The sequence below is a fragment of the Wasmannia auropunctata genome, unplaced genomic scaffold (assembly GCF_000956235.1).
Source record: "Wasmannia auropunctata unplaced genomic scaffold, wasmannia.A_1.0 LD336076.1, whole genome shotgun sequence".
In the NCBI taxonomy this organism is placed as follows: domain Eukaryota; kingdom Metazoa; phylum Arthropoda; class Insecta; order Hymenoptera; family Formicidae; genus Wasmannia; species Wasmannia auropunctata.
The window spans coordinates 2,535,920-2,551,458 of record NW_012026814.1 but is presented as its reverse complement, the minus strand read 5'-3'; the positions used below and the strand labels follow the sequence as shown (position 1 = coordinate 2,551,458).

Sequence of the window (15,539 nt, the reverse complement as noted above, 5' to 3'; positions counted from 1 at the left end):
GGGAGAACACAGAAAAACAGCGCCGCGTTGAGGAAACTCGGCATTGCGCGTGCACGTAGATAATCCCCGGATCTACAATTACATTTTCATATAGCGCAAATTGCATTTCAGTCGGCAAACAGCGGGATACAGCGGGGCGGAGAAGAGGGGGTGGGAGAATCGCGTTCGCGGCGAAAATTATAGTCAGCGGATTTCCAGCTGAAAATGTAAGTATTGTCCTTAATGATGTTTTGTGGCAACTTCCGGCGCGGCGGATACGTCGCGCCCGCTAACTTTGCGACTACTATAAATCTGCTTACGGAATTCACGGGGAGCCTGCGGACCGAATCAGCAAGGCGGCAGTCTAGCAGTCGGCCAGGAAAATGCACGGCAGAATAATTTCCATATCAAAACAGTAACGCAGTTTCGTAAATCCGTCAACATTTCGCCGTCGAATAACCTCTCGGTGTCCCGATGCGGCCAGTTACTCCAGTAAACGCGTATAAACCGGGCGTAATTGCATTTTGTTTATGAACTCAAACGGCACGGCGGCCGCGCGCGCATACATTTTTTCTCTCTCGCGAAAAAAAAAGTAAAAATAGTATTTTTTTTCGCGCGGGTTTCATTTTTATCGCGACGGGAATTGAAATTATCTGTATTTTTTAATGCATTCAACAATCGTTCTTTTCATGGTGGTTCGCGCAGTGACGCGTCATCGCGCAAACGTCACGTTATCCGCGACGGTGTATATCCTCTCTCGCGAGCCGCAGCCGCCGCCGTCGCGAAAACGGCTGACGGAAATTGTCGCGATTACCGCCGAGGTACACACAAATGAATTATTATAATAAGTCTTCTTCCCCCGGGGGGATGTGCCGAGCTAAGTACCTGAGTAGAAAGCGCTGCCGCGCGCGCGCGAGAGCTCCCGGGGAGCTCGGTAAGTGCTCCTTCCCGGCGATTTCTTACGGCGACCTTCGCTCGCGGAAATCTCGCGCAAACTTCGCGATTGCGTAAATTCACTTTCGGAACTCGTCGTTCGCCCGCTGAATGAACGGGGGTAGCGAGAGCTTGCGGCGACGACGGCGGTGGCGGCGGCGGTGGCGGCGGCGGCAACAGCGACGGAAGGACCGGACTAACTCGGTTTCCATCGAAAGTAGAAGACACGCGCGCTTGGCTCATTAGGTAGGCGAGACGAGGAATGGCAGAGAGCGACTACCGTCGTCGTCGTCGTCGTCGTCGCGCCTGCAATAATAGCGGCACTGCTTTAGGTACTAACTTTTACGCCCAACTCGGTGGAATACTTAGGCCGCATTAAGACTTCAGACCGGAGCTATTATCGTAATGTGTGCTTGTTAAAGGGAGGATTGGTCGCGTGCTAACTGGCAATTCCGTACTTCTATTAATTATACAGGGCGTTGATGCCGCTACATCCGCATCCCCGCGTGTATATCCTCCTCGTATACGTATCATCTCTCTCTCTCTCGTGTAATTGCACGCTGCGTAGAAACTTCCACCGACCGATTTCGCGCGGATGGATTGTTAGATACGAATGATTAACGAGAGTAAATACGAACGCGGGAAAACAATAAGCTGCAAGAGCCGTTTTGAGATTTAAAAATGCGGACGACACATTGCGCGCGGAGCAGAATTTATCGAAAAACGATAAATTGTAGTTTTATCACACGTTGATTCGTTTGTCTACTATCGCGAGGTGTATACTTTCACTTTTCCGTATATTCTTTACGATCTGTATTTTGTATCAAAACAGGGCTCGCGCGTAAACATTCGTGCTTCTCATACGACATGTTTTCGCACGTTTGAAATTTTATAGATCAATCTGTTGTTGCTCCAAGTTTTGATATTTCAAGAGTTAACAAAATCCTGCTGTTAAACCGTGTTAGTGTTGAATGTATTTTACAGTCGACTTGCTGAGCTTCATCGTGCTCGAAAAGCTATGGAGATTAAATAAGGTACTGCTACGGTCTGAGGCAACATAGATTCGCAGCGTTGCCGAAACGATTTCGAAGGATTTTTTTCAACATTGTAGTAACGCGTCAAAAATCACGTATCCTTAAAATTAAAATTTTCGATCGCTTTAATAAGATCTCGATCGAATAGACTATATTCTTTTTTTTCGAGTGTACGACGTCATTCTCAGCTCATCGTTTCATTCTCGTGAAGCCTCGAGGTCCTCGAAGAGGCCCGAAGATTCAATAACGTTTTACGACCCGAGGAAGGCGATTCTCATCGGGCGTTGCGGAAGCGATTTCGAAAAGTTTCCCCGACGTCGAGGCAACGTCGAGAACGATGCGACGCGACGCGACGAGACGAGCCGGGGGAGCGGAGAGATGAGAGGGGAGGGGTCGTAAGAGAAACGACGTGACAATAACTCGTACGCGCTAGCAGCCCTGGTACGCGGCGCTAGCATCCTTCTTATCCGTAATTTACGCTCTTCGGGATGCAGGTAAAGGTTGGCTTAAGGACGCTCCTCAGACTAATACAACGCGGCCGCTGCCGCAACCTGTAACGCGATAGCAGCGTCAGCCGACTAAGCACCTTTCGTGTGGCTCTGGGTACCGACTTCTCGAGTGCTTACAGGATATGAAGATTGCCAAGATTAGAGTTGATGGTGAGAGACACCGCTTTTCCTTCGTGTAACATAAACGAGCCCCGAATAATAACGGTCGGGTCGTTGAAAGATCCGCGTGTATGTGTGTGTGTGCGCGCCGTTGAAGACGGGGAATTGTCGGTTGACGCTTCCTCGAAGCGACTGATTGGAATTATCGGCGGCTTATCGACGATGCTCGGGTCGCAACGTGATCTCGGACGAGAGATAAAGGAGATGCGACTGACGTCGAGTATGAGCTGTAAGCCTTCCGAGATTCCATATCGAGAGAAATCTAGAATCTTGATGGCGAATTGCGATGATTCCATACGCTTTCCGTAAATCATGAAATAGCAAATAATAGCGATATGTAAACTATATATATCTTTTTTTCTCGTACATTTTCACAAACCACTATAAAATAACAAAATCGATTATCTCCTATGCATAAGATATACTAATTGCGTTAATATAGTAATATCCAATTTATATTAATGTTCAATCACGGAAAGATAAACATGCATATAAAAATTGTCCGCAAACATGTACATAAATCTATGTACAATTTCTATAAAAATTTTTTAATGCAAAACACAAAGACATTTCCCTTTCTCTCTTGAATATAAAATGATACTATATATCTTTCGTAACAAAAATACTCGTACAATGCACGACGTACAATAAAACACTCCGGCGTAATTTTATGGCGAGTACATTGTTGCGCAATAGCACACGTAATTGATTACACCGTCCGTAAATTCTCGCACTCGCTACCTTTAATTCCCGAGTTCCGCCGATTCCGAGGTAGGCGAATATACGCCAGAGATTGCGAGAGTATCGATAACATACCGCCTTAGGTCGTCTCATGTCGTCGTTTGCCCCTAAGTGGCAAACTCGCTCACTTCTCTTGTGTCACGGGAGCAATTGGGTGACTAAAGCACCCGAATAAATGGATAAGAGGAGGTAAATATATTTCAACGGAGTATTTTCGTGTCCCGGGAGAGTACGTATAGTCGTTGACCCGGACTACTCGACAGATGCGTAACCTGTCATGATGTGAGACACAAGGAGATGTAAAAGATAAAATATAAAAAAGAGGAGATAAAACGTGTATTCAATACATAAAAAAAACTATTTTGCTGGAAGGTCTAAACATTTTACTGGCTACAGATTTGAAAATAATTTTGAAAATTCAAATTGCTAGAATTTCAAAACGTTTTACAGCAATGCTCACTATTTTAGAGTTTTCAACAAAATTCAAATCTGTATCCAGCAAAATTGTTCTTTCCTTGTGCAAAATGAAGACATTGCAAGCTTCTAACAATAAATATGCGAGTAAAGTAAACTGAGGGGCAAATGATTGTATAAAAGATGAAAGAAATAAGTACTCCGAGGAGTGCGTCTTATATATAAATATTAATAACCTTTTCGTGTCTTGTTATATCTTAATCCATATACTTCATACTTTATGTCTTTTACGAGCACTGTTACGGGAAACGGATTCCTCGTCGTTCAAATATTCGTGGTCGTTGCGGATAATCGCGTGCGCAGTCGCCAGGTTTGGATCACGGCCAGACGTGTAATATTCATCGCTCGGCGGCGCCCACGCCACTAAATTAGCAACGGTTACAACGTGCCTGAGCAAACTGTTTAGGCCCGCTTTTATATCCGGCGATTAAGGGGGCTTTCAGGCTAAGGAGTGCTCTCACGAGCGAGCAGGAGGGGGCATTGTTTTATGAAAAGTTGCTGATGGATGGATGGATGAAGATGCCGAGAGGGATCGGACGGAGCGCCCGTAATGTTCTACGAGCCCGTTGAGAAAATGGAGTATTCGCCTTTTTCGAGAATAAACGCATTTTCACTTTTCTTTCGCATCACACACTATCCCGCACGCGCAGGTCGCTTTCGATCGGTTATTAGCAGCGGTATAGGATCTGTTGCAAATCCTTGAGGTAATCCAGCTCTTATCGATCAATCATGCGCGATTTAATTAGATTTGCCAGTGTCGAGACGTAATTATTATAAATACATACACACGATACCACATACAAGGAGGATGGTGTAAGTCGCGGAATTGTTAATTGCTCATACAGCATTTTCCCCCCCAAACGCCCATTAATTGCGTATAATAATTAACGAGCAATAAAGTGTATTGGCAGGATTTTATACGTTCGATAGAAGTCCGTGTTGCACGGCACGTTTCGATACCAATTATGTTCCAATTACGAGACACTCCACGTCGCCGTTATCAGCCCTCTCTTTACCTCCCTCTCCTTCTCTTTATAACTTTGGTGCAATATATTAATAGATGTATATAGATATATAGGCACATCTCGCGCGCGACGAATTATTGGCATTTAATCACCGCTTAACACATCAATAACGATTTTCTCGCTTTGATAACTTTTTTACGAGGTTAGAAATAAATATTTTCATCAGTTTTGATTCCGTTAAATAAATTGACTTATGCATTTATTCGACTAAACGGAATAATGATAAATTATCACGTTGTCAATGAAATAAAATTGCCGGATAGATTTTATAAAATTACGAAGAGTTGCGCGCCGGCGCATCGCGGGAATTATCCGGCGCAGAGATGAAGCTACGATTGTTTAAATGAAATTGCCGAGTAGTGAAGAACTCGGCGAGAGTAGTTCCGCGCGTCGATGAGAACTTATTGGATTTCTCGTCGTATTACGAGTTAATTTCAAAACTGTTCTGCTCTATGACAGCAAGTACTTTGCCCGACTATAAAAGACATTAATGCGTGGAGAACGGTTGTTACAATTATTGAGGTTGCCAAAACGAAATTATCGCATACTAACAATCGAGAGCGCGTGACATGCGGGCGCGAAACTTCGTTTTCCCACGACATGTTACAAGTTAATTCGCTTAATTGCAAAGCCGACAGCGTTCTTGTTACGACCGACGATTCTATCAGCTTGAATTTAATACGTTGTAACTGAGAAAAACATCTCGAAGCTGTTTCTATCAAAACGAATGTGTTTTTCTCAAAATACAAATATTATATTGCAGAATATTACACGTAATATAATATGAAAATTGGAGCAATTACTGGTTCTCATCATTTTATAAATATATATAAAATTTATATTTTAAATGTCTACATTCATATTATAATATTTCTTTATTAAATCACAGTAATCGCCCGCAGTGCGGCATCGTGACATATGCCATTCCGAGGTCGATCAACTTCGACAATCGTCGATAGATAGTCAGCGAGCGTCCATTCGAGAAAGTATCTCAACTCAATAACCGGCAGATAACACAGGCATTAAACGATTACGGAGTTTTAAACGAAGTTATCGAAAGTTAGAGCGCGGAGTGCGCTCTCGACGGGAGGGGAGGATTTAATAACGTTTCGCGATATACTGACAGGCGATTCACAGTTCGAGGCCCCATTTGCATTATCGCCGTTGCCTCGCCAGATATGATGCTATATAAGCCAGTCGTGAAATTTATTTGCGGACGACTGACGGAATCGCTGGAGGAACGTTCGCGTTCCTCGAAATTACGATTGCACGAAGCGTATTCGCGCATGGGAGTGCGTCATCGCGCGAGATGACGCTTGTCTTGGCGTATTGCGGATTGGAAGCGCTATATAGACTGCGGTGCTCCGATTCCAAAATCGTTCGCGCGGTTACGGTGAGCGGCCTCGTAAAGGACAGGGGGAAACGATTCGAGCGATCGTATCGTGCTGCCGGGCGAATGTTCGCCTCGGTTTTCGCACAGCGTTGCCATCGTACGGTACGCTAACGTCCGCAATATCGCGCGGCGTGAAATTATCCGGCCGTTGTCACGTCCGCGATTAACGTGGCCGTGACGACGGTGACGTGGATGTGCGCCAGAAGCGCGCCTAAGATATTTGCCGGTAAGGGCGGAGTCGGAGCTGATCGTAAAACCGAGCAACGTTGTCGTACACGGTTGTCGATTAATCGACCACGGGTTGTCACACGGACGCACACGCAGATTTGATATCGGCGTTTCGACGATGCAGTCCGATATCACACCCCGATTCAATCCATTAGACGCATTTGGCGCGCGCGTGTGAAACGGGGCCTTCAGGCCGATTTATAAGGGTGCCGCGTACGTGTCACAGTTAAATGCGTATTGAGCCGGAGGAGGCACAAAATGCACACAGTTGCGTAATAGACATTTCAATGCCGGCCGCATAATTGATCCCTTTGATCAACCCGACGCGCTTTGCGCCTTTGTATGAATTAATTTACGATATATTGTTTGAAGGCACGCGGCGGAAGTGTCTTCTTCTTCCCTCAGACGTATAGTACGGAGTGAAAGCGTACGAGGAGAAATTTGTCTATCTTTTCGTACGATAAGAATGATAATTTTAATATTTTATATCGTAAACGTGCGAGAGCGCGAGAACGAGGAGCGTTTGCTATTCGCTATGCCGCGCAATTCGGGGACTTGCATTGAATTTCAATGAGCCGAGCGCAGTAAGAATAACGCGGCGCGTGAATTTCGTCCCGTATGACACACGAGGAGCTTAAACAATTTCTTCTTTTTTTTTTTAACATCCATAACTCGCGCGCGCGAGCGAACGGGTCCTTACCCGTAATAAAGATGTCGTCCGTGCCACGATGGAAAATCGATAACTCCGTATAAAACTAATTTTTATGGCCACTGCGGCTGACAGTGATAACGTTTCAACTTGACAGTTTTCTCGCCTGCGTCACCGATATGCACCGAGATCGATTAATCGACTTCCACGCTTTTACATGCGCGACCCGAGCTCAGCCGTAATTCGCAGTGATACAATCGGACGTCTTACGTCGTCGCTTTGAGGAAACAGGAAATTAAATTCATGCTGAAACTATCGGAAATAATCTTTTGACGATAAATTCAATACGGTACTGACTACTTTTTGCCGACTAATAATATTTTTATTGATTGCAATTGCGTTGTAACGAATCGCGCGATGCAATTTTCAACCAGAAAAAATGACAGTATGATCAAATATCGACAACAATAGTAATTGGTTCGTCAACGTCAGCGAAAATCAATTCGAGAGAATTCCATGTGTGAGACTAAAAAAAGTTTCTCTACCTCTATCTCTACTAATTGAGAGCGGAACTCGATATACGACGTTAATGTCAATGTTACCATTTTTCATGATCCACATACGGACAGAAAATCACGAGCGTGTACGTGCCAATTAGTTGGCTGACATTTCTCGGACGTACATGCGATACCTAGTAGTAGGTATTAAAAAAAAACGTTAATACCTTCATTTCATAAGCGTTAATGCTTTACGGTTCTCCTCATTGCACTATCGAGGCTCTCATTTTTAATGTATCCTTCGACAACGGCAGCTCGCGGAGTTTAATTTCAGAGGACACGGGTTCGCTTTGATTCCCGGCGTGAGAATTAAAAGCGCTGACGCAGTACGCTAATAATCCTGGCGAAAAACGTAAAAGTCGGGTTTCAGCGCGCGCGCGCGCGCGCGCGCGTAGGAGAGGTATAAAGTATTCCACCTCGAGCGTCTACGGTAGCGCTTTACGTCAGTATAAATGACAGCGATCCACAATAGCATCTACGCTCCCCCGAAGTACACCGCGCGGCGCGCCGTAAAGGAACGAAGTGAAGTATATATGACTGACATATGAGAGTCAGTCAAGCCGCACACGCTTAAGATCGCACGTATGGCACACGGTATATAACGGCGTGGTGTATGCTCGTAACGGGTAACGCGGGGCCCTGCTCGACCCGGCTACCCGTCATTAAAATTCAAGGGAGATTGGGCTTGATCCGGCAAATCCCGCAGAGAAGCCAGCAGCGAAACTGTTCCAACAGACGAAAGTCCCTCCGAGCCGTGAAGTGTTAGAAATGCCCGCTGCCCGCAGAACTTATCGTCGACCGGCGGCGAACACGGAAAGGAGCGTCCCATACTTCATCCGAAGGAACGGGCGAGCGACGGGTGCTCGATTAACAGCTGACCGCGTTGTCGATAACGCAATCGTCCGTCCAAGATATTTTCCGATGTTTTCGATGCGATTTCTTAATCTCGTATTAAAGGTACTTTTCTGCGCTCTATAATGGAAGAGTTATACAGTCGTGACATTTTACAAGAATTTTATCAAAGTCCCTACATATCGCGTAGCCAATGTTTTACATTTATAAAAACATTTTATTCGTACGCAATTATTTTTACGTCACAAAATGCCACAAGTTTATTCATCTGTAATATGCGTACGTGTCAAGTAATGCATATACATCTTTTTTCACAATCAGATGTAAATGCAATTGACAAATAAATCCAGATGCACTCGGGTGCGATCTAAACAAATTAGACATTTAGTTTGTCATCGTTGGTAGAAAAACGTATCACACAAAGAAACAGTGAAATAGGTATAAATCATAGATATTGAGCGATTATAAAAAAGTACGAAATTCAGCTCACTTTGCTAAAAAAAAAAGCTATATAGAAAAGTATTACTCTTTAAAAAACAGTATTGAAAATTTCATATAAATGCTGTACACGGAACAATTCGTGATAAAAACAATGTTTCGGCTTTAATATCGGTTCTGCCTATAAGCTACGTCAAAATCTACCTAATACCTATTGCTATTCTTACCGTTCGAAGCAACCGTATCCAAAACGTATCTCGAAAATAAATTAGGATAAGGAAATAGTCAGTCGAAAAATATAGTGCGAAGAATATAATATACATACTATGTAATATACCTAATGCGGCACCTTTAACTTAAGAGATTACGAAGAGCGTAGCAACGAAAATCTACTGCGTGGAACGGAAGCATTTTAGCGTAGAATTAGAGCGTAAGAACGAAACGCCGCGCTGCACGCGCGCGAACACTATCGATCATCGGGGGGGGGGGGGGGCTAGCTGCGCTCTCGAGCACGTACGAGATTCGTCGAAAGTGTTTTAGAAAGCGTTTCTTTCAGCGCAACGTTAAACAGGGGGGATCGACCTTACGTCGTATTTGACCTGGACGGTGGCGCGACGGGAGTAAACCCCGCTTTAAAATTCGACCGGGCGCATGGCATTCGTAGGATGAGAATCTGTTTGTCGAGAGGATGAACTGCTGCTTCTGCTGCTGCTGCTCCGCTGTTGGAAACACTATAACTCCCGGCATGATGCCGTGACGTGATCCGTCTGTATGATGAGTTGCGAGAACCGTTAGCGATGATAAACGTGTAGCGCGGCTTGTCGTAACTTTTTGACTTATGACAAAACGGGACGCGGAGGAAGAGGGGGGATGGGGGGGAGGGAGGGACGGTCCTGTTGCCATTTCAGCAAATTTCGATCCGTCCTGGAATTAATCACCACCGGCGGTAAATAAGCCCGACCGAATTTATCGTTCATGGAGGACGTAGGGTAGGGGAGGGAAGGGGAATATTAACGCGTGCGGAATACGCTTTGATGCACATGTAAACGTGCATTATAGGCATTGCGAATCAACGAAGCCAATCATTAGGCATGACAGAACTAATTAACGATAGATACACTGACTATTATCAAATAGAAATAATTCGTTGTTTTGTTAATTGATTGACAGTAATATATAATCCCAAATTTAAATCATTTAACCGTGACAAACAGCAAAATGGTCTCTACTATTCAATATTTTGGATAAATAAAAGGCAATGGTAGAATTGCACAAAACTAGGTACTCTTTATCACGAAAAGACAGTTCAGACAGATGAGGCTTCAAGCGGACAAAATTTAATTACAAAATATATTATATCTTCGAGGATAAAATTGTGATTTAAAATTTATAATGAGAAACTCTTCTCGCGATGACCATGAAATGATTAAAATAGAACGTATCTTCTCTGTATTGCCTTGTTAATTCATTCAAATTATAATTAGAATATGCATCCTTGTTAAATGACACATTGTGCATTTAACGTCTATCTGCGGTATATGACGTCACGTTTGACAAGCAATTTGGACTAAACCTGTGCACGGAAAGAACGATTTTGCTGGATACAAATCTGAAAATAATTTGGAAATTCAAACTGAAACAAAACAGAATTTTACAGAAATGGTCATCATTTTTGAGTTTTTAAAAATTATTTAATAGTCCAATAAAAATTATTTTCAATTCTATATCCAGCAAAATCTTTAAATCTTCAAGCAAAATCGTTTTTTCCATGCGTGTAATGTATTTTTCGCATCGTTAGAGAGAATCAGATCGACATTAAACACGCGATCCAAGTACCGAAATGCGATTTCCTCGACTCTTTGGGGTTCCGCGCTTCGTTGCAGCCCGTTTATCTTTGACCCGCTCGACACCGCCACCTAAAATGGAACATCTCGTGCGAACAGCACCAGTCGCGTTCCTTTGTAAGCAACAACGATGCTCGCTTAGATATTCGAGCAGAGGAAACAACTGAATACCAACTAAGGAAAGCCAATCGCCCGGTCATCCTCACATGCGAGATACTAACGTTTCACCAAAAGCCGCGACCACGAACTTCCTCGACTCAAGTAACCTGAGATCCATCGCAAAGTAAAATGCTTGTCTTTGACGAGAACTAAGTATGTGTGTACGTGCGCAACTGACACGACCCGTAATTTATTGCAACGTTTATTAGATAGCGCTTTCATCTACACATTTGTCTTGCCGTGAAATTTTTTTAACGAGAAAGTATCTCCATTTGCTAAAACATTTCACTAATTGATAAGATTTGGTAAATTAATCGAAATCAATCAAAAAATTAATTATCAATGTACAAAAATAATCGTAGATTCAATTTGTAATAAGTTATTACTCCATTAAGCAATTTCATGTACGTCGTCATTTCAAATAGATAGAAATAAATATTTCTCTTAGGAAAATCTTATATTAAGTGAATCTTGATTAACTTTCTCCAAGTCGCTAGTTGAAATTATACAGCAGAGGAAATCTGAATGGCGAAGCCGTTAAGATTATCACGACGATCTAGTGAGTCTTTCAAGCAGCTCCCTCGACCACACTTTGACATTATTAACACTTCCGCCGCTTACTATGAAGCGCGCTAATATCTTTCATTCCAATGAAAAATTCCACCAACGGAAGTTAAGTTCCACTCGCATTGTTACCGCGTTAGCGCGGTGAAAAACTTTCCGGTCTGGGTACGTTAATTATTCGATCGATCTCTCACGTCACGTGCAACGAGCATTGTACTCCACGGTGATGATACGCAAGGGCAATCGAATGGAATCTACGAGCGCATCGCGACGCGAGGCCTCCTCTCTATCGCGCGTCGGGATTAAGATGCGAATTTGCGAGGTTCTATCCGCGCGACAATAGAGTCGCGTGTCAAAGAGCGAAGTTTGATCCGACACAGATCCGTGGCGTTCATCAAACTTGTCTCGTCGCAGTCCGGAATTGCGCCCCGGTCGGCATAACTCGTTACGCGATGCTCCCGTTGCCGCTTTTTGACGGATCTCTTTTTTTTTTTTTCGTCACCTTTTCATCCGAACTATTTCATCTCGTGTAATAATGAGTCGACACGTACCGCTTTCAAGAGGCTTTCGGAGGGGGGCTTTCGACGAGGCAAACGAGGGCAACGCTCGGCAACGTATGTCGCGCAACCGTATTTGCGGATGACCGACGGGGGCGGCGAAGTAAGTGGCGGTAAACGAGCCGCAGTGTCACCGATATGCAAACACCGGACCATTGACGGGCCGCTTGGCTCCGAAAGCAGCGTCCGAAACTACCATCAAAGAGAGGAGTCCGCCTTTGATCCATCAGTGTTAAAATATTCGTTGTAAGCCGATGTCCGGTTCGAATCGCCGCAATGCCATCCGGCGCAAAATCAGTCGTTCGCACATCGTAATTAAACGATATCTAAAGAGTTAGAAGAGGTGGAATTCGAAAACTCCGAAAGCGTGCGCTTGATCGCGAATGAATAAAATATTTCTTTTCGGTAAATTACACACGATTTTCAAGCCAATGTCAGTATAGCATTAAATATAAATATAATATGTATAATATATATAATTGTTTGCTTTCGCGTTCTTGTACCTAAAGAAATATGCTATTTGATACGAGGATGTAAAGTATATTTTACGATGCCTCTCGCTTTCGCGAACTGTACCTTGCTGCTTCCTTTGACGACGGAAGGAAACAAGTTTAACGAATATTCCCTCGATTTAATTTTCAGGCATGATATTAGGCGTAACTCGATTATATAAAATTAATTCCATAAGAACACCCCTTCAAACCACTTATTTAACTTTCGCTTCTCAAAACTTCCGACTAGCTCGTTTCACGTTTGATAAACAGATAGCTGGAAATGGTCGATAGAAATACCAAAAAGCGGGACCCAAGTAGATCCGCTGCTCCGACCTTCGAAAGCACGCGCAAATACGATAAAATACAACAACGAAATTCAACAGCCACTTACTGTCCTTCACGCAGAACGCGCCGATAATCCAGAGCGGAAAGAGCGGCACGACGAGCACGTTCAAGTGTCTCGCATTCGCGTTGTACCGTAGACTCCTACCGTCGTGCGGCCTAAAGTAAATCATGATCGTTCCACGTGACGGGACCAACGCGGCACGATCATAGCAACACCGATCACCAGGGTACGAACGTCGTCGTCGTCGTCGTCGTACATCCACCCGCACTGTCTGAACGCACACTGATCCAACGGCGGATTCACTCTTTCCTCCTTCGAAGAGCTTTTAGCCGTGTCCGGAGCCCGGACGGCGCGTCTGCTGAATATCGCCGGCGCGATATACGCGCATTCTTTCTTTTTTTTCTGAAGGCGGATTTTCGGAGGCACGAGACAAGAGACCGGCCGTCCGGAGACCGATCGGAGCGCGCAAGCGATCTCCGATCGTTGCTGAGAGCGACGATTCCGCGACGCGCGCGAGCGACACACGACGTTGAAATAAGGCTGCGCTGGACCGCTGGACTTGCGGAAGTACTCCTTGGAGACCGGATGATAGATCGCGATCGCGGAAGTCGAAGCTGTGTGTGGTGGACCGCAGCGATTCTTCGCGTCGCGGGATCACATCGTCGATGTCTGTTTGGCGGTATCCAGTGCCACGCGCGTTTTTCGGTACTTCATTCCAAGATCCCTTCGCACTTCTTTTTCTTTTTCTGTTGACCCACACTTTGTTCGTTCTTCACATCGTTTTTCCGCCTCCGCGACTTTTTCCCCCCGTCGCGTCGATCCCTTCGTATGTTTTCCTTTTTCGCGCTATTCCCCCAAGTTTCTCTCGCACTGCCGATTCTTTTTCCACCCCCCTTGGAAGACCTTCAGCAACTTTCTCAATCCTCCTCTCCCTTCCCCCGGGAATAACTTCTTTCTTTTTCTTCACCCGGCGTTCACTCGCATCCTCCGATGACACGTTCGATCGGCACGTTCCAGCGCTTCAAGCACGACGACGTGATGCGCGCCACTCTCACAGCGTCAGCGTGATTTCGCACTCCCTCCACGACTGTATCGGGCCGAACCGTGTGCGGCCGCCGCACACCGCCGTTCACCTGCTGCGGCCACCGCTGGTGCCGCCACCGACGCGTCGTTTCCGCCGCCGCCGCCGCCGCCAGCCGACGTCGACGTCGCGGGGTCGTCGTCGCCGTCGTCGTCGCCGCCGTCGCTACCACCACCGCCGCCGCCACCACCGTTGCTGCTGCCACCGACACCGTCGATCGAAAAGAGGCCCCTGTGTTGTACGCGCCCGCGCACACGCTTTACCTCGCATGCGTATTGAACGCGAGAGAACCGGTGTCTCTCTTTCTGCCTCCACTCCGCAGCGTATTCGCACACGCCGCTTCCTCTTCGCCGTTGCCGCCGCTGCTGCCGGTTGCGCTCCGTCGTGGGAGTCTGTTAGTGTCCTCCCTCTTCTTCCTCTCACTTTCTTCGAACTCGATTAATGCAGTCAATTTTTCCCCTGCATCTTTTTCTACATTTATATGTACATACGATCATATAAATTTGCTTTATATAATGAAGTCTTCTTTATTCAATTTTAAATTATATTTGCATCAATGATTGTGATATTTCATTAACCTATTACGAATCGTTCAAATAAATTCGTATTAAAAAGAAAAATCACTTCATATATTAAAATACTTCATTTATTATATTCCATTGTAACGTTGTAAAGATTTTTATCATCATTCTTCTATTACTGCAAATCATGTACTTGACAGTGTTTGTTTTAAAATGATAAAGTACGTGGCTTTTCTCCTCTTACAATCCCTTTGTTTTTGAGCCACGTAATCTCTTCCTGCGAGTCTAAATCGGCCGACGGGCTTGTGTCGGAGGGTAGAATAATGCGATAGGGTAGGTGAAGTCGAGCGAAAGGGTGAAGCTTAGATTGATTTTGAATGTGCGTAAAGTCGGGATGTCGTTCAAAGCCAAGAGTGCACCCTCAACAGCGATTTATTCTCAAGAAAAATGGAGTCTCCTCTCGTATTCAGGCCTTGCAATTCGCCTGTTGCCTTTTTCCCTAATGCAGCGCGTAACCAGAACACCCACATATTTATTTGACTAATTTTATAAAATTAAAATCGTGCAGGAAAAGAAATATCCCAATTGGACGCTCAGAAGTGAAACGAAATGACAGATCATTGAATGTGTGTTACTTTTAATTAGAAACGCGACACATGTAATCCCCAGATGCGCGTATACAATAATCTTTCATTTGCAAAGTGCAACAAGTGAGCTCAGCTTCATGCAGCTTACGGAGTTTCCATATACCAGCTTACGTAACATTTCTTTTTTATCTCCTTTTTTTCTTCTTCGCATTACACATAGCAATCTTTGCCTACGTTTTTCAGTTACTCCTTTATCCTTCCGTGTTTCGCCCTATGGTTAGATACGAAAGACAGTCTAATGGAGATAGTTTTCTAAAGAAAAAGGGACGTGTGTGGAAAAAGGAAGGCTCGAAGATGAAAGGGACCGGTATCTTCGTTAATTTTGTCCCTCTTTCTCTTTCTCATCGCAGGAATT

The 15,539-nt window shown here is 44.7% G+C and overlaps 1 protein-coding gene across 1 annotated transcript in view; it reads right to left on the bottom strand.

Annotated features, from left to right (window-relative positions):
* Positions 1-14,035, bottom strand: part of LOC105449278 (protein turtle) — a 195,533-nt gene extending 181,498 nt beyond the window's left edge. The window contains exon 1 of the mRNA XM_011688397.1: positions 12,981-14,035. Coding sequence (XP_011686699.1) covers positions 12,981-13,104 — 124 coding nt within the window. The 5' untranslated portion in view covers positions 13,105-14,035. The remainder of the gene's footprint in view (positions 1-12,980) is intronic.
* Positions 14,036-15,539: the final 1,504 nt, after the last annotated feature.